The 21,359-nt window shown below is 43.4% G+C and overlaps 4 protein-coding genes across 4 annotated transcripts; 2 read left to right on the top strand and 2 right to left on the bottom strand.

Moving 5' to 3' along the window:
- Positions 1–1,501: 1,501 nt before the first annotated feature.
- Positions 1,502–8,792, top strand: LOC117835870 (phosphoinositide phosphatase SAC2). The gene is made up of 16 exons (XM_034715186.2): positions 1,502–2,061; positions 2,744–2,948; positions 3,044–3,209; positions 3,828–4,050; positions 4,648–4,724; positions 4,873–5,060; positions 5,141–5,235; positions 5,408–5,541; positions 5,646–5,759; positions 5,993–6,308; positions 6,701–6,822; positions 6,948–7,058; positions 7,487–7,669; positions 7,759–7,917; positions 8,004–8,085; positions 8,223–8,792. Exons 1-16 carry the CDS (start codon positions 2,002–2,004, stop codon positions 8,331–8,333), a joined length of 2,346 nt encoding a protein of 781 aa, XP_034571077.1. The 5' UTR covers positions 1,502–2,001; the 3' UTR covers positions 8,334–8,792.
- Positions 8,793–11,177: 2,385 nt separating this feature from the next.
- LOC117835871 (small ribosomal subunit protein uS2y) lies at positions 11,178–13,200 on the bottom strand. The gene is made up of 5 exons (XM_034715188.2): positions 12,953–13,200; positions 12,346–12,608; positions 12,049–12,246; positions 11,761–11,947; positions 11,178–11,601 (listed from the first exon to the last, which is right to left on the bottom strand). The coding sequence occupies exons 1-5, from the start codon at positions 13,098–13,100 to the stop codon at positions 11,468–11,470; spliced, it is 930 nt and encodes a 309-aa protein (XP_034571079.1). The 5' UTR covers positions 13,101–13,200; the 3' UTR covers positions 11,178–11,467.
- Positions 13,201–14,329: 1,129 nt separating this feature from the next.
- Positions 14,330–17,730, top strand: LOC117840130 (uncharacterized). Its single transcript, XM_034720590.2, has 7 exons — positions 14,330–14,505; positions 14,625–14,669; positions 15,027–15,649; positions 15,924–16,116; positions 16,322–16,386; positions 16,468–16,678; positions 17,203–17,730. The coding sequence occupies exons 1-7, from the start codon at positions 14,350–14,352 to the stop codon at positions 17,563–17,565; spliced, it is 1,656 nt and encodes a 551-aa protein (XP_034576481.1). The 5' UTR covers positions 14,330–14,349; the 3' UTR covers positions 17,566–17,730.
- A 437-nt stretch (positions 17,731–18,167) lies between these two features.
- LOC117840129 (eukaryotic translation initiation factor 3 subunit K) lies at positions 18,168–21,359 on the bottom strand. The gene is made up of 8 exons (XM_034720589.2): positions 21,096–21,359; positions 20,376–20,432; positions 20,240–20,290; positions 20,081–20,143; positions 19,689–19,739; positions 19,534–19,600; positions 18,779–18,861; positions 18,168–18,559 (listed from the first exon to the last, which is right to left on the bottom strand). The coding sequence occupies exons 1-8, from the start codon at positions 21,201–21,203 to the stop codon at positions 18,359–18,361; spliced, it is 681 nt and encodes a 226-aa protein (XP_034576480.1). The 5' UTR covers positions 21,204–21,359; the 3' UTR covers positions 18,168–18,358.

Genomic DNA, 21,359 nt, shown 5'->3' with positions numbered 1-21,359 from the left:
TGTTGATATTAGAAATTCCACATGAATCTTCACTCTTGCTTGAGTCTGGAGGAGTATATTGTGGAAGGTTCCAACCAAGCTCACTAAGAAATAATTGATATTTCCATTCTCAGTCGTGACATGTTTCAATCCAAATCAAAAATTAATTTCAGCATGAGACCAATTTAAGTTACTAGATAATTTCTTTAGCTTAAGAAATTGATCCCGGAATTACTATAAGAAGTGCAACTTAACTTTGCCATAAGAAGTGCAATTTAGTTTTGAGTAACATGTCTAGTGGTACCGTCTAACGCATGACATTATGAAAGAAAGATCCAAAATCATATGTTAAATATAGTATAATGTTTAAGCTCATGCTCTAATGATATAAGTTGATGCTCAACGTATAAGTGTTAAGGGTTGAACATCACTCGGGTCATATTTTCCTAACTAAAGACATGTCTCAATTTATGCCGGCTTTATGAATTGTGACAACTGATAATTAAGATCTTAAATCCTTGATTCTAGACACATGTTTATTTTCTTATTACTAAATGCGCATGATGAAATTGAAAACAATTTGCACAGAAGGACCATAAGTAAGAAGGTCATCTCCCATTATATGAATAAGCGACTATCCAATAGAAGTAGATTAACATATTGTGGGCAATGAAGTTGCAATGATATTTTGTTAACTATTGTGACGCGTTACCTCGTATATTTTTTACTATGAGTAGAACTTATGATGATAAGCCTCACGATCAAGAGGGAGAATATTGAAATTGATCGTGGCTTAGGACCAAGTCTTAAGGGAGCTAACTACCTAACTACCACCCTGTTGTCCTGATCAATCAAGGGCAACAAACTGATATAAAGGTCAGGTCCAAGGGCAGACGTGCTATAAGAAGGACCCTTGAGTCCAAACGTGATTAGGTGAGGAGGTCTCCTAATCCTAGCAGCACATCGACGCACTTGAAGGCCTCCGCCGACCACTATCCCCCAGTGATGGTATTTCTCGTCTGGAGATCATTCTCACCACGCCTGCTCCCTCGTCGCCAGCAGCCCTAAGAGTATCTACTAATCACATAAGTAAGTGTAATTAAGTTCTTATTAATTGAATTATTAGGTGATCGTATTATTAGGATATGAGATCCCAGTAGTGTTATTACGGATGAGCTGCTGCTCCACGAGCGGCGGCGACGGTCTCCTCCGCGACACCCTCGGTACGCCCTTGCCTCGTCCCGTGCTGCCTCGAGGGGGCTCTGCTCGACCACGCTTGCTGCTGCCTGGCTCGCGAGCTGGCTTCTCTGCTCGTTTCATAACGAGCCGAGCCGAGCTAGCTCAGCTACACCGAGCCGAGCCAGCTCGCTATCCACCCCTACCGCAGCAGGGCCGAGCCAGCACCAAAAGATACCAAGAAAGATACTGTTCCTTCAATGATTAGACGGTTTTGCCCCGGTTGCCCGGCCACTCTCGCTCGCCGTTGCGTGGTGTTTTTGTGGACGACGCCGTCGTCGCCATCCAGCCAGCTTCATGTGGCTCTGCGCTGCCCCCCTCCTCCCTCCCTGCCCCTCCAGAAAAGTCCATTCTTTACTCCGAGTATTTAGCCTCGCCTATTGCTGACACAGCTCTCCCGCGGGCGTTGTCTGCGTGGAATCCTCCGTTCCATTCCACAACAAATCTCTCGCTGCCGAGCCCAGGGAAAGGAAATCTCCTCTTCTTTGTGTTCGGTTTTGCATCGATTTGTTTGGTTTCCGGGTCTTGCGCTCTGCGCAGATCCAACGGTGGGGGAATCTCTCGTTGTGGGGGGTTGAATTGGATCGATTTCGATTCGTTTGTTGGCGTTCTTGATCCGAAAGGTGTGAGATTTGATTGGGTTCTCTCTCCTGGAGCATTTGTGTTTGTAAGCGATAAGGATGCTCTACTTGAAGCAGCCGACGAGGAGCTGAACAACTACAGGGAGTCTTTGGTTTTTTACAATTTCTCGGTCAGGACCTGGTGTTTGTTTGTCGATCTGATCCGATGGAGGCTATGACGGGTGGTAAATTCCTGCAAAAGTTTCGGCTCTACGAAACCAGATCGGTACGGATCTCCTGCAAATCCTGTTTCCTCAGTACTCGCTTGATTTGGTTTCAATTGCAGGTTCTCCAAACTTGAGATCTCTATATATTAGTAAACACGCTGTGCTTGACTTTGTTACAATGGGTTTGTGTTTTTTTTGGGTAAAATGGTTGATTAAGTTCTTGTGCGATTTAATGCTTGAACCGCGTGATGGGTGTACTTTATGATAGGTTCGGTTCAATTAGGTTACTGGAAAGGGTAAAAGGCTGCAAAAAGTAGACGAATATCCTTTTGTTTCTTTTGCAAAGAGGCAAGGGGATGAAAACAAAAAGGCTGTTCCTTTTTTTTTTGTTATTTCTATACAGTTGTTTCAGGCAAGTTAAATCGTTTGCTGGAATGATGTTTCAATTTTACTATTGTGTACAGTGGCTCCTGATGCGTAACAGCCTTCTGCTTATAATATAAGCTTTCAGCTACTGATTGTGTATGCACAAGTTTCTTTTCTCAAGTTTCAAGGATAACCAGCTCGATTTAGAGATGAAGATTTAGATACTGGTACATTAGGCAATAGGTGTTGTTCAATATTTGTCCTTAGCATACTGTTCCATTGATTTACTGGAGATAGTTTTGATGTTGAAACTCACAAGCATTTTATCTAATGTCCAACTGTTGTTGTTAATATGTGTGCGCCTTTTTGGTGTAGAAATTTTACCTTATTGGAAGAGACAAGAGCAGGGCTCACTGGAGGGTCTTAAAGATTGATCGGATGGAGTGTACTGAGCTGGGTGTCGAGGAGGATCCAACTATTTACACGGAGAGTGAATGCCAAGAACTGCTTTGGCGGATTCATGAGGGGAATAGGTTGACTGGTGGACTGAAATTTGTCACAAAATGCTATGGAATAGTTGGTAATGCAACATAAACTGGCACTCCCTGAACATATCAGTTGCAACTCTCTAGCTTGTCTCTTCAAATTATAACATTTAATTCTTTGCTTATTCAGGTTTTGTAAAGTTTCTTGGTCCTTATTACATGGTTGTAATAACCAGGAGAAGGAAAGTTGGCACAATATGCGGCCATGAAATCTATTCCATTGGCAAGAGTGAAATGATCACAATTCCAAGTGTTATAGTCTGGCCCAACGTGGCTTATTCTAGGGATGAGAACAGGTCTTTTATTTTTTCAACATGTAAATATTGTGTACTGCCTGTTGTAATTCCATTATTGGTTCTTAACAAAAATGCCAGCTTGCATTCTAGCGTACATTTTCTAGCTTTCTTATTAATTTATCTCATTGTTTACCCTTTTTTCCACGTATTTGAATTTTGAGCTCGTTTGGTTGCTATGTTGTGTTGAGACACAATTTTGGTGTCGATGCATCTTTCCCCCTTGTTGTACTGTTTTGCATTGAATTGCATGATGACATACTAAGCTCTCTTCATTATTTATGGGGATCCCTTATTTATGTTCCAGTAGAGCATGGGGAAATCTGCATGATGTTGTTTGATTGTACAGCGATAGAGTAATATTTGTTCACATCTCTCTTATGTGTATAAATTTTCCTGTTGAGAAACAATATCCATCCAACTCATATAGCCAGTATACATAATGGGAATTCTTGCAGTTCTGAGCCTTGTGTAAGGTGTTCATGTGGTTGGAGGTATATAGAAAAGTTTCAAATTTTCTTGCTCCAGTAGCATTCTACTTGTAATATTCATTTTCAGATATACACTACAAGTTTCAAATTTTCTGAAGTGATTTATGTTCTCGTCTCTCATTTTCTGTAGATATAAGCGCCTACTTTGCTCGGTTGATCTTTCAAAGGATTTCTTCTTCAGCTACTCTTACAACATCATGCGCAGCCTTCAGAAGAACATAACTGAGAAGAATACTGGACAGGTTGTTTATGAAACAATGTTTGTATGGAATGAATTTCTGACGCGAGCAATTCGGAATCATCTCAAGAATACCAGTTGGACTGTTGCCTTAGTCCATGGATTTTTTAAACAGGTATGTTCTTTTTGGGACAACTAAGTTTAAAGTTCTTTTGTTAGTGTGTTAATTGATCCCTCCTTTAAAATTCTGATTAATGAGCTTATCCGAATCACCAGTACTGTCTATTCATCATCGAAGACCACAAGTAGGGCTGCTGCTAACTCAATGCCACCCAACTAACTTAGGCGTTTCACTCCACGTCTCATGACCTGATATATAGTGAAAGCTTGAATAAAGGGTTTGCAAAGGCATGGCTTTGTATAACCTGCTGACATTTTTCAGTTTGAGCTGCTTGAGGCTTTCCTGAGTCGAACATTTGCTCGTAAGTCTCAGCAGACTGTTATTGTTTTTGTTCAGTTCTTCTAATTTATCTTTTGTATGTTGCTGATACAGAGTAACATCATATAGTCTGGACAGTTTAATTGTTTTCCCCTAATGCTTAGTTATGAAATTCATTGCTATATTTTTTCTGTTTTAACATTCCTTAGCAAGTAAGTGTTGGGCACTGTCTCTTGATCCTAGTTCAAGGACCACAAAAGCATATCGTAAAATTGGCATTACAAACCATGTGCTGTAGGAAGACATGCTAATACACTTGTTTTGGTTTGGCAGTCGAAGCTCTCAGTATCCGGGAAGGATTTTTGGTTGACACTTATAGCTAGGCGCTCGCGCCATTTTGCTGGAACGAGGTTTTTGTTACAACTTCTAAGCCTTTAGATTTATAGTTTAATTTAGATAAAAATTACATTTATAAGTAGCCAATTCCACATTCCTTTCATCTCAACAGTAGTTTGTTAACCACTTTCTGCATACTTCTTTGTTCATTTTGAATTTTAGATTCTTGAAACGGGGTGTGAATGAAAAGGGCAGGGTCGCCAATGATGTTGAGACTGAACAGATTGTTTTTGAAGACACATCTGATGGAATCCCAAGTCACATGGCTTCTGTTGTACAACATAGAGGATCAATACCTCTTGTCTGGTTTCAGGAAACTTCAAGACTTAATATTAGACCAGATATTATTTGTAAGTTCTTCCACTAAATTCGTTATGAGTTTGTATCTTGGACTGTCTCACCTGATATTCCAACTGCCTTGCTGTTGCAGTAAAAGCCGATGTGGACTACAAGGCGACTCGTCTTCATTTTGAGAACCTTGCACTTAGATATGGGAATCCAATAATCATCTTGAACTTAATAAAGGCAAGCGCAACATCAATGTTGTTCATACTTTGACATGAATGATGTTTCTTGTCTTCAGCTTATATTGTCACTCACTTCTACATCTAAGAGTTTATTCGCCAACTTGACAGCCTTTTGCTCTTTGTTATAAATCTGAATATTCCCTTTGGATCCATTAATTGTCTTTTATCAGACCCGCGAGAAGAAGCCTCGTGAATCTTTGCTCCGTGCAGAATTTGCTAAGGCTATCCATTACATTAATAAGGGGCTAACAGAGGACAAGCGTCTAAAATTTTTACACATGGATTTGAGTAAGCTTTCTCGAAGGTAATTTATTGTATTCCAAGCGAATCTTTTGTAAGATCTCCCTTGATATGTTAGTGGATTATCTTGTAAGTACCTTAATGCGAAGTACTAAATGCTGCTTCCAGGAAAGGTACCAATGTGCTTGCACTGTTAAACAAGGTGGCATCGGATGTGTTGGATCTAACTGAATTCCTCCACTGCAAAATAAGTACATCAGCCAAATCTGAGGATGCCACAAGGTAGCTTCTGGTCTAAAGTTTACTAAGAGAACTTTTTCTTAGGAAACCATAACATGTAGCTGACAAATCATAGGATGTTACAGTTCCCTAAATTTCTTAAAGAATATACACCTTCACCAAAATTTGATTTTTACAACATGTTTTTCCAAGTCTTTATGTCGAATTAATATATTAGAAATCACATGTCTTTTGTCTATTTGTAAGTCCTAATACCTTTTATCCATTTATTACAGTGGCGAAAGAACTGTTACCAAACCACATGATGACAAAAGTAGCAGCGTGCAAAGCGAATGCGTAGCTAAGTTGGTACCTATTTTGTTACAGAAGGGTGTCCTCAGGACAAATTGTATAGACTGCTTGGACCGCACAAATGTTGCACAATTTGCATACGGTTTAGCTGCTTTAAGGCGTCAACTTCATGCGCTGGGGCTTACTGAAGCACCTAAAATTGAATTGCATGCTCCTCTGGCTGACGATCTGATGGATTTCTATGAACGAATGGGTGATACATTAGCTATTCAATATGGTGGTTCTGCAGCTCACAACAAGGTATCTCATATTATATTAGCTTACTCCGGAAATATTTCACTACCGAAGAGTACAACTCATAATGCTGTGCTTATTTCTTTTCTAACTGTAAACACCTTAAATCTATGGCATCTGAACACTTTGAAAGATGCGTAAAATGCTCTGAACGACGTGAATACTTTCTTCCAAAGTGATTCTGCTGTATCCGAGATAATAGTCAACTTGTTGTAAAAAGATTCCTAACTGTTCCAAATTGCTTGCTTGACTTACTCCCTCCGGTCCGGAATATTTGACGTTCCTGGCCAGAGGAATGAGGTAGCAGCAAGTAAAAAAATATTGGTCTGAACGTCATCTATTAAGGTCCAGAGGTAGTACATCAGTCTAAATTTCCATGTTACTCATATGTGCCGCAGATCTTCTGTGAGCAAAGAGGCCAATGGAAGGCAGCAACCCAATCTCAGGAGTTCCTTCGAACCCTTCAACGCTACTACAATAACGCCTACACTGATCATGACAAGCAGGATGCTATAAACGTGTAAGCTTCTCAATGTATTGCAAAACAATATTATTTAGAAATGATGGAACCAATGGAAAGCACTGACATTTATGTGTTATATTTGCGCTTACCACAAACTGGTTTATCTATCCTAAAACATGCAGGTTCTTAGGTCATTTCCAACCTCAACAAGGGAAACCTGCATTATGGAAGTTGGACTCCGATCAGCATTACAACATTGGGAGGCAAGGAACTTTAAAAGAAGAGATTGCAAGGTGCAGATTATAAGCTTCCAATACTTTTTCAAATGGATATATTTATACTCAGCTTTTTATTTATACGTTTGACATTTTAATATGATGGTTTACCACTTACTGCAAATTCTTTTCTCTAGCTGTGAAAATAGCAGATTGTCTCATGAAAATGTAGCAGGGTTGTCGATATACACCTTATTTCAAAGTGCAAATTCATAGGCTTAGAGCAACAAAGCTTACAAATGACTATACAACTGATGTATTAATAGAATAATAGGAGAGCAATGGGCATTGTTTGAAATTGCAAAATTTGGGGCAACAAGAACTTAGGACAACAAAAACTAGATATTTCAGCAGTCTAGACTGGCCGGTAGTTCTGTCAATTGTACTATTCTTGTATTGGTTCGTCAGACTCTTCTAATTTAGTAATCCTCATCTCGCTACATCAGATCATTCATAAAGAGGTCGCTATCAGATGGTAATATTTTGTTGGAGAACAGCCTACCTGTATCTAACTGCAATAGTGGAGAAAACAACACTGCGTTGCTTCCTATGCAACCGCTGGATGATATTAGAGAGCCTTCTGATTCTGCACCAGATATCTCCATATGTGAACCTAACCCATGCTCCAGGTGCGTCTATCCTTACACGAAATTGGAGGCTACTGGAAAACTTGTTCGTTCCATGAATTTAATATTAACCGTGTTTTCTATATATTCAGTATGAACTATGGCACAGTGCCTGCAAGGCACTCCATGTCAGAAGAGCGGCAGAGTTATCTGAAAAGATTAGGTTACCCTGAGTTGCATTCCTCAAATTTTCTTGATCTTGATTTGTTGTCATCTTCGGGGAATTCCTGTGATGAGGAAGTTTTTGAGAGGTAACATTTGCTGCCACTAGTTTTCATATCCTACCACTCTCTTTGCATTGTTAGGGTGTTTCAATTTTTCAAATCGTGATTTGCAGGTCGTCGCTGATCAATTCGCCTATGGATGAGATCAGTGTAGAATCATCTACGTCCTATAGCGAACAAGGACACCTCGATGAGGTTAGCCTTGTTATTAAACCTTTCCTTAATCTATCTATCTGAACGTGGCAATGAGAATTATAAGCAACTGGGCTTACTGTTGCACTGCTTTCCCTTATATCCGAATTTCATGGCATGAACTTTTTTCAATTTTGCAGGGAAGGGATGACACGGATCTGTCTCGTTCGAGCAGCCAGCTCTCAGACACTAGGGACTATTCTGACCGCTTCGCGCACTGGGTCGCTAATGGAGGCATGCTTTGCTACTAGGTGGCGAACTTTTTGTCTCGGTGACAACTCTGTAGGAATTTTGAGCAGCAGGAAATGGCTGACGGCTAGAGCAGATCAAATGGCTGATGGCTAGGCGCATCTGCCTGCATAAGAGATGGGACTGAAGAGATGACGGCCATGGGAGAAGCCTCGCACCATCGTGGTTGTGATCACTGGAAGTAATCAGAGGAGATGTCGGCGGCTGGGTTGGGTACAGGATTCAATTTGCTGTGGTGAAGAATTTGACCATAGCTTAGACAATAAATAGGCCAAAGTATATCTGATTCTTTTAGCTTAGCTTACATTTTCCCTTTCTCCATAGAAATTATGAAAAAAATATAAAAAAGTATTTTTTAAAAAAAAGGAAGAAAAAAGGTGAAAAAAGAGCACTATTGTTGTAAATAGTATGTTACAGAAATAGAAATATTTGCTGCTTATATCAGTTCAATTTCGGAGGCCTCTGTTTGTCTGTTTCCGTTTGTATTGTTCTGGTACGCATCCATCTGATGCTATGGCGCGTTGTTACGCGTCAGAGAGCTCATGAGCTGCGGCGTCGTGCACGCCCATCGCTTTTCGCACGTACGGTGCTTGTCACTGCCAGTGTCCGTGCGTTGCAGGTTCTCCCATTGTAAGATTTCTTCTTTTAGACACGCTGCAGATTTTGTGGACATACATTTGAAACCCGACTGTGCTTGTGCATCTATCAACTTTTTAAGTTGAAATTCAACCGAGACGGGGCGCGCGAACGGCGAATCCGTGACCCGCCTCGCAAGGACAAAACAGATGCAGGCAGACGCCGCCTCATGTTCTATTTAGCAGAAATTCATGGGCAGCGGCTCAATCACGGACACATGTAGATGACAGTAATTTTTTTATATTCCGAGGTAATTTTCTTTCGCCGTCAATACCTTCTGTTGTTTTCGCACCTGATGAATAAAGCTAAATGGAAACTGGCAAAGTAGGTTGGGTTTTGTTATTGGAGACCATTCTGGTCAGGTATAATGGTTGCTGATTACTCAGCATGCTGAAGCTCTTGCCTGTTTGAAAGGAATGGAGCATGCTGCTTCCCTGGGAATGGAACGGGTGATTCTTGAGTCTAATGCCGCTTCTGGCATGAGGTCGATCGTCGAGTCTGATCTAAATAGATCATGCCTTGCAACATGCTACAGAGAGCTAAAGGCTAGGGCAATTAGTGACTTCTATGCTTGTTTTTTTTCTGTATTACCCTAGAACCTGTAATTATGTACTGTAGCTGATACCCAACAAGTACGTGAGGTCCATGGCGCTGGTGCGCGGCACGGCAAGCTTTTCTGCGGCTGCAGCGACAGCAGCATTCAGTTATCTGCTAGCTGCTGAAATCTTCAGAAGCAGCGCATCCATTTCAAGTGGAAGCTACTAGAGGCACGGATGATGGATGGCATTGACTGAATGTGATCGACGATGACAGGAAATCGATCTGGCGAGTGGCACGCTGGGTGTAATCCAGTCCGGCAGCAAGAGGATTGCTCTGCACCGGCCGGAAGCACTCCTTCCATGGACGGCACGTCGTTAAGGTAAAGCTACTGAAACGAACTGAACAGTGAACACTTGCATCAACTCAATCTTCAGGTTTCTGACGGCTGCGGCGGCACGCAGGTGTGTAACTGTCGCAAACTACAAGCTGGTCGGGTCGATGCCGCCGTCGATGGAGGCGCGGTCGCTGGTGGCCAGCGCGGACCTCATCTATCTAGGATCCAGGAACGGGGCCGTGGAGATCTGGTCCAGGGAGAAGCTCACCAGGACGGGCTATACCAGGACCGGCACGCTGCGTCCAGTTCCGGGAGGAGACGCCGCCGCCGGGACCGACCGCCAGAGCTCAACCGCAGGTTATCGCTCGGCTCGGATGCGCGCGGTGAATCGCGCGTCAAGCTGCCGGAGCAGAGCAGATTATTGGAGATATCGTCAATAATTTACAAAAGGATCGCCAATTTGGATCGCGATTAATAATCGCTATCCAAACCAAGGGTTTTTTGAAATTTATTTGAGTCGAATTTATGAAAGGACCCCCAATTTTGAACAAGAGGTTCTTATGAAATTTATTTAAGTCAAAATTTACAAAAGGATCCTTTAATAATCACGATCCAAACCACGGGACAATTCGAAAATCTTCCAGGCCAACGCCGGAGCAGCCGATGAACCCGAGGTGCCGCCGGCGACCTCCGCTAGCCCCATCACCATCGATCCCCGCGACCCACGGCCTATTCCCCGACCCGGTGCCGCCCACGCTCCCAAATCCTCCGTAGATTATTGGAGCGAAACGTCGCACACTCATAGAAAGGAATAACGAGCGGACATGAGAGGAAGAAGATGACTCCAGTGCCGTTGGATGCAAATCGCATGGCTGAAAAAAAAATTTGAGTGCTAGGTACCCGAGAAACACTCGGATGCCCAGTAGACACTCCCGTTTGCAGCTTGTTGGAGCCCATTTAGCTGCAGAACGTAATTGATGCCAGATGCTGCAATAGCAAGAGAGTAGTGCCTTGTAGCACCGTTTCCCTGTGAATGTGAGTACCTACTCAAAACTGAATCACTTGCAAATTGAACATCTGATGTAGGTATGCGCACCAACATCCGAGACCTGGTAAGAAGCGTAGCTATTAATCCTGAACGACGGAACGAAGTGGTTCGTAGAATTAGTGACACTATAGATCGTGGGAACGCCAATTTTTCGAAACATGCAATTCAAGGCACAGACGCATCATTCAGATTACGAGGCCACGCATGACAACAAGACATTCAGTCCAATTGTATCAAATTTCAAAGTAACTGGGAGAATCATACCGCACAAAATCCATGGCATCCAGATTTTCATAACAGACTGAATATATTATATAGAACCATCACATCGCACAGATCCATGCAATATAAGCAACAGAAACAAAAGCTACTTATACCACATAATCTCCCAAGCTCTCTCCATCATGGCACAGAAATGTTGAAAACAGAACAGGGGCACAAGAAGTTCAGCTAGAACGCCCTAAAACAGAAGTGTTCAATGCATAGCTATAGAAGATGCGTCTGATTTTGGACATTCATACTTCAGAAAACACTGATTTTAAGCCGCAGAAGACACATCACGAAGCGAGGGCCTATGCCTACTCCCAGCCTTGAGCGGGGGGTTGGGCTGCTGGGTCCCATCCAGTAGGAGCAACAGCCGGAGGTACGGCACCTTCCACAGGTGGAGGGGGAGCACCAGCTGGATCCCAGCCATCGCCAGTAGGAACCGGAGCTGCAAAGAAAAATGTGATCACTTCGTGTTACCACAACAAACTTATAAGAGCAACTCAGGGCATAGAGCAAGGTGTGGGTTATATAGTTTCCATTTCAACACAGCTAGATTTCTGCATGAGTTCCATACCAAAGATGATAAAATTTTATCAGTACATACCTGCAGCAGCACCCCACTCAGCACCAGTGCCACCAACAGCAACAGGCTGAGCCACATCAGAGGTCCACTGGTCGCCACCCCACTGTTCAGGTGCTTGGTAATCAGTGATAGCAGCGAATTCAGGGGCAGCAGCAGCTTCCTCCTCCTCCTTTGCTTCTTCAGGGTCTCTGTAGAAGAATAGGTCCACCTGCAAATAACATTATCACATAAGAATGCAAAGGGTACAAAAAAAATCTGCACTAATTGCATCTCCAATATCATTTTGTACAGCATCCTAGGCTGGCGTACCATGACTTCCCACTTGTGCCCAGGGAGGATGGTGCCCCTCATCTGCAGAACCATCCTGGCCAAGAGCCAGAACAGGCATCCAATGCTGTTCCTTCCCTTGTTGTTGGCTGGGATGCCAATATCGACATACCGCATGGGAGAGTCAGTATCGCAGAAGGCAATGGTAGGGATGTTCCCCAGAGCAGACTCCTTGATTGGCTGCAAACAGTTATGGATAACAATTAGTTCACAATCACAGGTTACTGCAGGTTCCAGCCAACGCATATCTCAGAACATTGAAATGGAAATTCTCTTCACCTGGTGGTCAGTCCTTGGGTCGGTAAGGATGAGCAGGCGGGGCTCACTGAAGGATGTCTGGAGCTGATTGGTGAAGGTACCAGGGGTGTGCCTCCCAGCAATGGCGTGGGCACCAGTGTACTGCGCGAACTTGAGGACAGCGCGCTGGCCGTAGGGGCGGGCGGACTGGACAATGATGTCCTGAGGGTTCTCGATGGCAACGATTACCCTAGCCGCAAGCTGGAGCTTCTCCCATGTCTTGCCAAGATTGATGATGTAGATCCCTGATAAAACAGCGACAGAAAGCCATATCACAACTAAGCACCACTTGCCAGTTAACTTAGGTAGCACACAGCAACGCAGATCACAATTAATACTAGATTTCCATTGCAAGCCTCATGCCGCCATAGTACTAGGCTTCCGCAAGTTGAGTCACTAAGAACATATAACTCTGATTCCAGCTAAAAAAATCTAAGCTTACGATACAAGCATGATGACACAAGTTCACAGGCTAACTACGCAGGAGATTCCATGGCAGGAACACAGGAGCGACAGAGGTTGTCTATCTGTCCACATGGATTTACATGCGGGGAAGACAAGGGAAGGATGCTCCCGGGCAGGCACGTACCGTCGGTGCGGCGCTTGAAGACGTAGCGCTCCATCTGGAAGTCGCAATTCTTGGTGCCCAGGTGGACGTCGGCGGCGAGCATCATCTGGATGTCCGTCTCCTTCTGGGACAGCGCCCGCGGCGCGCCTCCGCCTCCCGCCGCCGCCATGGTGGATTGGGGATGCAAGTGTTTGGTGGTGTCCCGGAGGGGAGGAGGAGAGGCTCGGGCTAGGAGTCTGGGAGTGGCGGCGCGAAGGGGGAGAATGGGGAGGAGAGGGGGTCTCTTATCTGAGGCGCCTCAAAACCCTAGGAAAGTTCTGCAGCGACGCGGGGATGCGCGTTGGGCCGGGCAAAACATGGGCCTGTCCATTAGTCGGCCCATCTTACTACTATTCCAATTTTTTTTCTCTTTTTTCATATGAATTTCAACCGCATCATCGACATGGTTTTTTCCCCTAATAAAACCTCTATATCAACAGATGCATGCGGCCTGTATTTATTACAACTACAAATAGTCGGGTAATTATTTTAAAAAACAAAAGGTAAATAATAAAATATCCCGCCATTAGCTTAATCGTCACTAAACTTCCATCCATAGTTGGCAAATGTATGGCTGGTCTCCACCATGCTGCGAAGCATTGCACACACAATGTCGGTCCTCCTCTTTCTGCAGTGGTAAACCACTTAGCTCTGAATAATACATGCATACAAAGTGTATCTTTTGTTCATCAAACATAATTTCGTTCCGGCTCCTCTTTTTGTTTGAAATGTTCTGTAAGACGAATGATTTAATCAATGCTGAACAATTGGGACAGTCAACATTCTGAAAATGTCACTGGAAGATGTGAAGGGAAAGCTGATCATCTCTGAAAATCAAAGAAGGTGAAAGATACCAGGAAAGCATAGTTGTCAAAGACATGGTCCAAATTTCTTTATCAGCTGGAGATCATCGAAACGATTTACATTCCCACTGGTTAGTACGCATGAAACAGCACCAAAGAAAAATGCAGCGGGGAAGCACAACGATCGCAACAGGGCATGATAATTCAAGTTACATCATGTCAAGAATATCACAAGGTTTTGGGTGGCAAGAGTGAAGCTAATACCTGCCGTGAAAATTTATGTTCTAGCCTTACACATGCAGTTGCCTCCCTGCTTCCTTGCCTTACACGGGCGCATGCTCGAAACTAGAGTATGCATGTGCATGCTTTAGCACAGTCAAAATACTCAACCGCTGCACTCAGTCTGACCGCTTCTTGTCCTAGGAACTTGGCACACGTGGACGCGCCCTCCTGACCGATCGGCGCGAACGCAATGTTCTCTGGCAGCTCCTGCTCGATGTGATGCCCAATGATGCCAACTTTCTTCTCTTCCATAGGCAAACCCAAGATCGGAGTCTGACAACCGCTAGGTGATCTATGGCTACGGCGCCCGCCGCAGCTGTGATCCCGGACGGGCGGCGGTGGAGCAAGAGCTCGGGCTCGCCATCGTCGCCGGTGACGACAGCTATCTTCCTCTTCTTCGTCGTCGTCGTGGTCGGCATCCTTGTGTCCGCCCGCTGGATCACCACAACTGTGAGTGCTCGACAGTGAAGAATCTATTCGTTGGTGCATTTCATCTATCGCTGTTTGAGGATTTTGTTCGCCGATTCCTTCCTGAGCTCTAATTAACAATTAATTTAACATATGTGCAGACTCATCTGCCAATCACAAATATGGATCAGTGGCGCTCAAAGCCGGTAGGTAAGCCCCATCCATGTTTTTTTTTTCACAATTCTTTGCAATCACCTAGAATAACATATTGGGATTTTCCATAATTCAAACAAAGAAATATATAAAAATATAGGGATTTTTCATTTCTTATCAGCATAATCGTCTGGAGTTAGATTGGATGTGAATGTGATGCTGATCAACTCAGGGCTTTTCCCATTTCGAGTCAGAGAAGCTGGTAGCATAGAACAAAAGCACACAGACAATTCGATCAAATTTCTTTCTTCTTTTTAATTTAAAAAATGGGCTGACTGAAACTTCTGAAGCAACCATCACCGCGTAAACACTCGTTCAGAGGCTTGATCATCGTCTTCCTGTCCCTTCAGGCGATCCTGACCGCGACGCAGACCACCGCTATCCCAGCCAGCCCCGCCGCGCCGCCGCCGCCGCGGCCGACCTACTCCCTCTCCTGCTCGGCGCCGCCGCTTCCCCGCGACCCGGACATACCAAGCAACATCTCCCAGACACTCGGCCTCGCGCTCTCCCCCAACGCCTCCTCCGCATCCACCTGCGCCGCCATCCCCGACCCGCCGCCGCTCCCCGCCACCGGCAACGCCTCCTCGACCTGCCCCGCCTACTTCCGCTTCATCCACGAGGACCTCCACCCATGGCGCGCTGCGGGGGGCATCACCCACGCCATGGTCGACCGCGCACGCGCCACCGCCAACTTCCGCCTCGTCGTGATCCGGGGCCGCGCCTACATCGAGCGCATCGCGCCGGCATTCCAGACGCGCGACCTCTTCACTATCTGGGGCATCCTGCAGCTGCTCCGGCTCTACCCCGGTCGTGTCCCTGATCTCGACCTCATGTTCGACTGCGTCGACTGGCCTGTCGTGCACGCTGACCAGTACGAGGGGGAGAACGCCACCGTATTGCCGCCGCTCTTCAGGTACTGCGGCGACAATGAGACGCTCGACGTCGTCTTCCCGGACTGGTCTTTCTGGGGTTGGTAAGCAACTATTCCTAGCTTCCTTTTCTCCACCACAAATTAATTAATTATGTTTCTTTCGTGCATTGGCATGGCTATATCAGTATTCACTGCAATCCTTGTTGATAATTGTGAAGTCGATGAGAACCAACTGCAAAAAATCAGTTGCATTTCTGATGTTTGAGTTTTTAGAGGCTAGCAAAGTGAAATCATTGCTGATAGTCTGTTCTTTGTGTATTGATGTTCAGACAAAAGTACAACCACTTAATTAACTGTCTGTGATGACTGTTGACAGGCCTGAGATCAACATAAAGCCATGGGATGCTCTGCAGAAGGAATTGAACAGTGGCAACAGGAGGGTGAGATGGATGGATAGAGAACCATATGCTTACTGGAAAGGGAATCCAGATGTTGCAGCTATAAGACAGGAACTTGTTAAGTGTAATGTTTCCAGTGAGCATGAATGGAATGCACGGATTTATAAACAGGTACTTTGCTTCTCTTTATGTTGCATTGAAGTTTCTTTGAAGTTGTCATGGCCCATTCTCTTCACATAACTTCCATCATATTGTTCAGTTACATTCATAAAATATTTAACCCTTCATAGGTGGTGGATAACAACTTTTTCAATGAAACAGTACTGGTAATGGTGATTCATCATTGATTACATAGTTCATTTTGATTATCATTTAGGATTGGCTCAAGGAGATCAAGGCAGGATACAAACAATCAGACTTGGCTAGTCAATGCACCCATAGGTTTGTTTTTTTATCCTTGCAGACATGTTAAGATTGATGTTGTTCTGTCAGTAATGGTAACCTTCTTTCTTTGGGTGACAGGTACAAGATTTATATTGAAGGATCAGCATGGTCAGTCAGCGAGAAGTATATTCTAGCTTGTGATTCAATGACACTAGTGGTTACACCAAAATACTATGATTTCTATTCAAGGGTGTTGATGCCGATGCAACATTATTGGCCAGTTCAGGATGACAATAAGTGTAACTCAATCAAGTATGCTGTTGATTGGGGCAATTCTCACAAACAAAAGGTATTTTCTTCTATATGACTTTTACTTTTCAGTAATGATGAAGTTTTACTACACTATACCATAACATACTCTTGCTTATTTGTATGAATTGAAATTTGAAACACATTACTTGTAAGATGCATCGTGTCGTCTGAACTCAGGAGATATTTTTAGTGTCACCAATATTAATCAAACCACCATGGAGTTATTTCAACATTTTTTTTCTATTTTTTGCTGCGCTTGCTTTGATATATGCTTCGGTTAAAAGCATATAACTTTTGGTTATAACATGTTAACACAAAGGAGAAATGCAGGTATTATGCGCGGCTCAATTTGTTTCTATTAAAAATATTACAAGTTCAAAATTTGCTGGCAAAAGCTTTCCTACTTTATATTCCGATTCTACTTGATTTTCACTAGTAATGATCATATTGAAGTAAAGAATATGCTTTTTCTTCTATAGAGAATATTTTGTTATGTACTTTTGTAAAGGTTTTGCAACTTTTGATAATAAATATTTCCATGTATCTCCACTTCAACTTTAGGCACAGAGAATAGGAAAGCAAGCGAGCAACTTCATCCAAAAAGAGCTCAGTATGGACTATGTCTACGACTACATGTTTCACCTCTTAACTGAGTATGCCAAGCTCCTAAGGTTCAAACCAACGAAACCACCTGAAGCTGTTGAGGTCTGTTCCGAGTCTTTGGCTTGCCAAGCTATAGGCCGTGAGAAGAAGTTCATGGAGGATTCCATGGTGAGGTCCGCCAGTGATGCTGGCCCATGCGACCTGCCACCTCCTTTCAGCCCTGAGGAATTCCAAGCGCTACTGCGCAGGAGAGAGAAGTTGATGAAGCAGATCGAAACACGGGAGCAGAAAGCTTCCAAGGCCGTGGATAGCAAGCACTGAGAGCTTCATCGTTTCCCTCCCCAAAGAGATTCGTATAAAATGCATCGTACATACCCAATTTTTGTAGTGGTAAATCACAGGCATTTCTTTTATAATGATGATGACTGAATCAACTGTGTTACATCTTGTGAATGTGAAGTCGCATGGTTCTAGTTCGTCTCTTCATTGTACTTCTATTTTTCTATACTCTGGTTTAACTGTAGCAGTATTACTTTGCAAGCCTTTAGAATACCTTGGAATCTTGTCAAAAGGTAATCTGAGAAATTTTTTGAAACAAAATACTTCATCTCTACGGTATGTTTCAGAGTTCAGACTTCAGACTGATGCTTCCAACATATGTCAATCCCCCATCATGGATGCACCATTATCAGATAGTTCAACCGATGATATGGTATGGTATGGCATCACCGCCACCAGCACGGAAGTCGTTGGCGCCTGGGTGCTGATAGAATTCATTCCTTGGGCGAACGAAAATAATATCTCACTACTTCAACCCATGACAGTGGTATGTTTTTGAAATATGCCGAATTGAAGGACCAGTCTGGTTGCATTAGGGCAGGCCGATCTGAGCAACGTGACAGGGAGAAAGGCATCATAAGCCATTTTGACATAACTGAGCATTTCATTAGAGTAATGTAGTAGGGTAGGCACCATCAGTTGCAAGTACTAATTCAGCCAAAAACAGGTATATCAAGATTTCTCAAAATGCGATACACCACAAAACAGGAGATACAATTGCTTAGAGAAACTTCACTCGCTCTGAGTTATATATAAATCTCTCAGTACGCCTGAATCAGCTAAGGACGGGGAATATGCGTGTCACGTGCTCAAATGGAACAGTATCAGCTGTGTTCTTCTTGAGCTCGGGGTGATTGAACTCATTGCGCGGAAGAACAATCACTTGAGACTGTCCACCCTTCTCAATCACCCAACCTGCGTTTGCGGCATGGTACTCCAGAAACTTGTCCAAAGCAAGACCTTCAATGTTGATAGCCTGTAAAGAAAAGTGGCGTGCTAATATCAAGAAATTATCCAATACCCCATGTAAACAAAGCACAACCTGGATGACCATGAATTCATGATCATGCTACAATTGACATCAAACATATTCCGACCAGTCTAATATGCTTCTTATAATTACCAGTGTTGAAAAAAGTATTGCGGCACTTAATGAAGAACTTGAAACATTTATTAAACAGAGTAAATGTTTTACCTCTGCAAGAACAGGCCTCGGAACTTTCTGGTATGTCAAGGAAAGCACATGAATCGCATAGGATTGGATTGCCTGCTCAAAACCTGCACATAACATGTAACGTGAGAACAATTTAAGATATACAGGTAAAAGTGCATATCAGCCGGCCTAAAATATCATCCAACTGAACATCTTTGTGTAAATCCACTCAACAGAAATTCTAGCCCTCAGGCATTCTTCCCATGCAAAGAACCCACATAAATGGTTACCATAAGGTGAAGGTGAGTGTTACAGCCCAGGACCAAGGGCCCAAAAAGCAGCCCATTCAGGCCCACAGTGCTATCCTACTGCCCGCATACCAAAAAAAAAACTCTCCAATCTCTGGTGATACATGCACATAAAAGTGAGACAACTTAAGATTAGGAAAACAAAAGGAACCATGCACCTAGCGTCAGGAGAGGACAGGTACAGAAAACAATTTACTTGGGCATGAACATGCGTGTGATGAATTGAATGATTGAATGTTAAATGAACACCAACGATGGATAACACCAGCACCCAAGCCTGATTGATAGGAAAATGAAAAGAACAAGATTGCCATCATTTTGAACTTCTACTGGGAACCCCATGTGAACACAAAAAAAAATAACATGACTAACAATTCCTCTAGGTATTAAAACCCAGATTGATGCAACAAGTTGACTTCGAATATGCGACAGCCACCAGGCAGTGCATATCTTGAGTTCTTGCCTAAATGGTTCAAGAAATATATTTACCTGGAACAACTTCCAATATGTGGCGGTTTTTTGCTGCTTCATCCCAAAACTGACGGAATCTAGCAGTCTTTAAGCAGAGTATTAGATTTAGCTATAGATGCCACATGGTTTTTAATATTTAATTATATGTTTGTAAGTTAGACCAAAGTATTTACCTCCAGGTAGTGAGAAAGAACTATCAATGTCTTGAACTGTTCCTCCATTTGCTGAAACAAAGGCGTAGACAGGTGAGCTCAAGATACTAACAAAACATTTCAAGTGAGCTCACACAACAATGTAGCCACAAAAAACAGAAGACAACAGGACAGCCTTTGTGACATCTGATACATAAGATCAATCTGTTTTGGGAAAAATTTTCAAATTCTCACTAATCACATTTCACAATATATACTTCAAACATAGTTGCAGGGCCTCTTTAGCAAGCGTATAAAGATAGGACACTATGCACGTTCATCAAGAATGAGACATCAATAGATATTGCGAATCCCAGGCCTACACAGCATATCTGATAATATTCACTAAAAGGATAGGATGCAATTTTTCATACCACATGTTCAGGGATTAAGAATAAGCACAGACTGAAGTCAGGGGCTGGCATTGCCATGAGAGCCTGTCAACAGAACATCATGGACAAAACCCATAGTCAGAAAGTGAACCTGACATGCTACTGATAAATAAAATCAATGCAAGCATTAGATGTTATGACCTTAATCAATATGCGGGCTACAATCTGTATGCTCATCCTTTCTGGCTCAAACTGCATAAGGAAGCCAGTATTAAGAAAACATGTAAATGGAGCCACAATATTGGTAAAATTGGAATCGCTGGAGGATCATTATTACCTGGTACAGGCGAAGGAGGCTCAGGTTTGCATCCAAGTTGTATGTTTGAGACGAGACCTAATGAAGACAGAAAAAAAAGACTGAGTAATTAAGCAACTAATGAAGTCAGAACCTAAAGTTTTTTCAGCAAATGAATAGATGGAAGCAATCGTACTATGGGTACCATACACAAAAATAACAGCATGACAATTGATGGCGGAGCATAGAAACTGAAAATGGCTCTTCATCGTTAACGCTCCTGATGGGTGATGATCACACATTGATGCAAAAGACACAACAGTTAACATCTTACAATAGCAGTGGCATTCCTAACCTCCACTGAGATAATCAGAACAGTCCCCTTTTCAGAACCCCTTTTCATGCTACTTACTCCTACAAAGTGAATATATTTCTAGAAACTCCTGCTGACCATATAGATCATAAACAAACATGCTCAGTACACCCAGTAAATTCACCACTACGCAGCAAACATATACACTACAAGCCACCCGTGAAGGTGGAGATATTGCTAATTCTATAGTCATTGAAACAAAATGATGGCACCATTCCATTGTGTCAAAGCTGCGCAGTTTAATCTAGAACCCGACTAGCCCACGAATTCGCCGCCGTATAAACGTAAACGTGAGAACGCTATATTCATTAGCACTACCAAAAGCAGAGGCTAACCCTCACGGGGAAAAAACAAGCAGAAGCAAGAGCATCCCGGTGGCTAGGGTTTACCTGCTCGTTGACAAACTTCTCGAGGTCGTTGAGGATGTCGGGGTTGTAGGGGTTAAGGGCCACGAGGTCCTCCACCGTGTAGTTCTCCGCCGCTTGCTCGGTCGCCATCGCCGCCGGTGTCGAGAACCCGAACCCTAGCTAGATCTCGCGCGAAACCGTGGGGAGCTCGCTGGAGAGGGGAAGTGGCGGCGCGGAGGAGAGGCGATGGAAGGGTTTCCAAGGGCTGGGGCTCGGGGGCTGCTGAATCTGTTATTTGGGCCCCTC

The sequence above is a fragment of the Setaria viridis genome, chromosome 9 (genome assembly GCF_005286985.2).
Source record: "Setaria viridis chromosome 9, Setaria_viridis_v4.0, whole genome shotgun sequence".
Lineage (NCBI taxonomy): Eukaryota > Viridiplantae > Streptophyta > Magnoliopsida > Poales > Poaceae > Setaria > Setaria viridis.
The sequence above is the reverse complement of the archived record's forward strand: the minus strand, read 5'-3'. Positions and strand labels throughout refer to the sequence as shown.

Excerpts from the sequence above, each read along its gene's own strand:
- LOC117835870 (XM_034715186.2), top strand. The coding sequence starts at position 2,002 with ATGGAGGCTATGACGGGTGGTAAATTCCTGCAAAAGTTTCGGCTCTAC. Across the intron at positions 3,210-3,827 it reads TATTCTAGGGATGAGAACAG|ATATAAGCGCCTACTTTGCT; the intron begins GTCTTTTATTTT and ends CATTTTCTGTAG. Across the intron at positions 4,051-4,647 it reads TCCATGGATTTTTTAAACAG|TCGAAGCTCTCAGTATCCGG; the intron begins GTATGTTCTTTT and ends TTGGTTTGGCAG.
- LOC117835871 (XM_034715188.2), bottom strand. The coding sequence starts at position 13,100 with ATGGCGGCGGCGGGAGGCGGAGGCGCGCCGCGGGCGCTGTCCCAGAAG. Across the intron at positions 12,609-12,952 it reads CTTCAAGCGCCGCACCGACG|GGATCTACATCATCAATCTT; the intron begins GTACGTGCCTGC and ends CTGTTTTATCAG. Across the intron at positions 12,247-12,345 it reads ACCCAAGGACTGACCACCAG|CCAATCAAGGAGTCTGCTCT; the intron begins GTGAAGAGAATT and ends AACTGTTTGCAG.
- LOC117840130 (XM_034720590.2), top strand. The coding sequence starts at position 14,350 with ATGGCTACGGCGCCCGCCGCAGCTGTGATCCCGGACGGGCGGCGGTGG. Across the intron at positions 14,506-14,624 it reads CCCGCTGGATCACCACAACT|ACTCATCTGCCAATCACAAA; the intron begins GTGAGTGCTCGA and ends ACATATGTGCAG. Across the intron at positions 16,679-17,202 it reads GCAATTCTCACAAACAAAAG|GCACAGAGAATAGGAAAGCA; the intron begins GTATTTTCTTCT and ends CTTCAACTTTAG.
- LOC117840129 (XM_034720589.2), bottom strand. The coding sequence starts at position 21,203 with ATGGCGACCGAGCAAGCGGCGGAGAACTACACGGTGGAGGACCTCGTG. Across the intron at positions 18,862-19,533 it reads CATATTGGAAGTTGTTCCAG|GTTTTGAGCAGGCAATCCAA; the intron begins GTAAATATATTT and ends TGTTATGTGCAG. Across the intron at positions 18,560-18,778 it reads CGAGGCCTGTTCTTGCAGAG|GCTATCAACATTGAAGGTCT; the intron begins GTAAAACATTTA and ends TTTTCTTTACAG.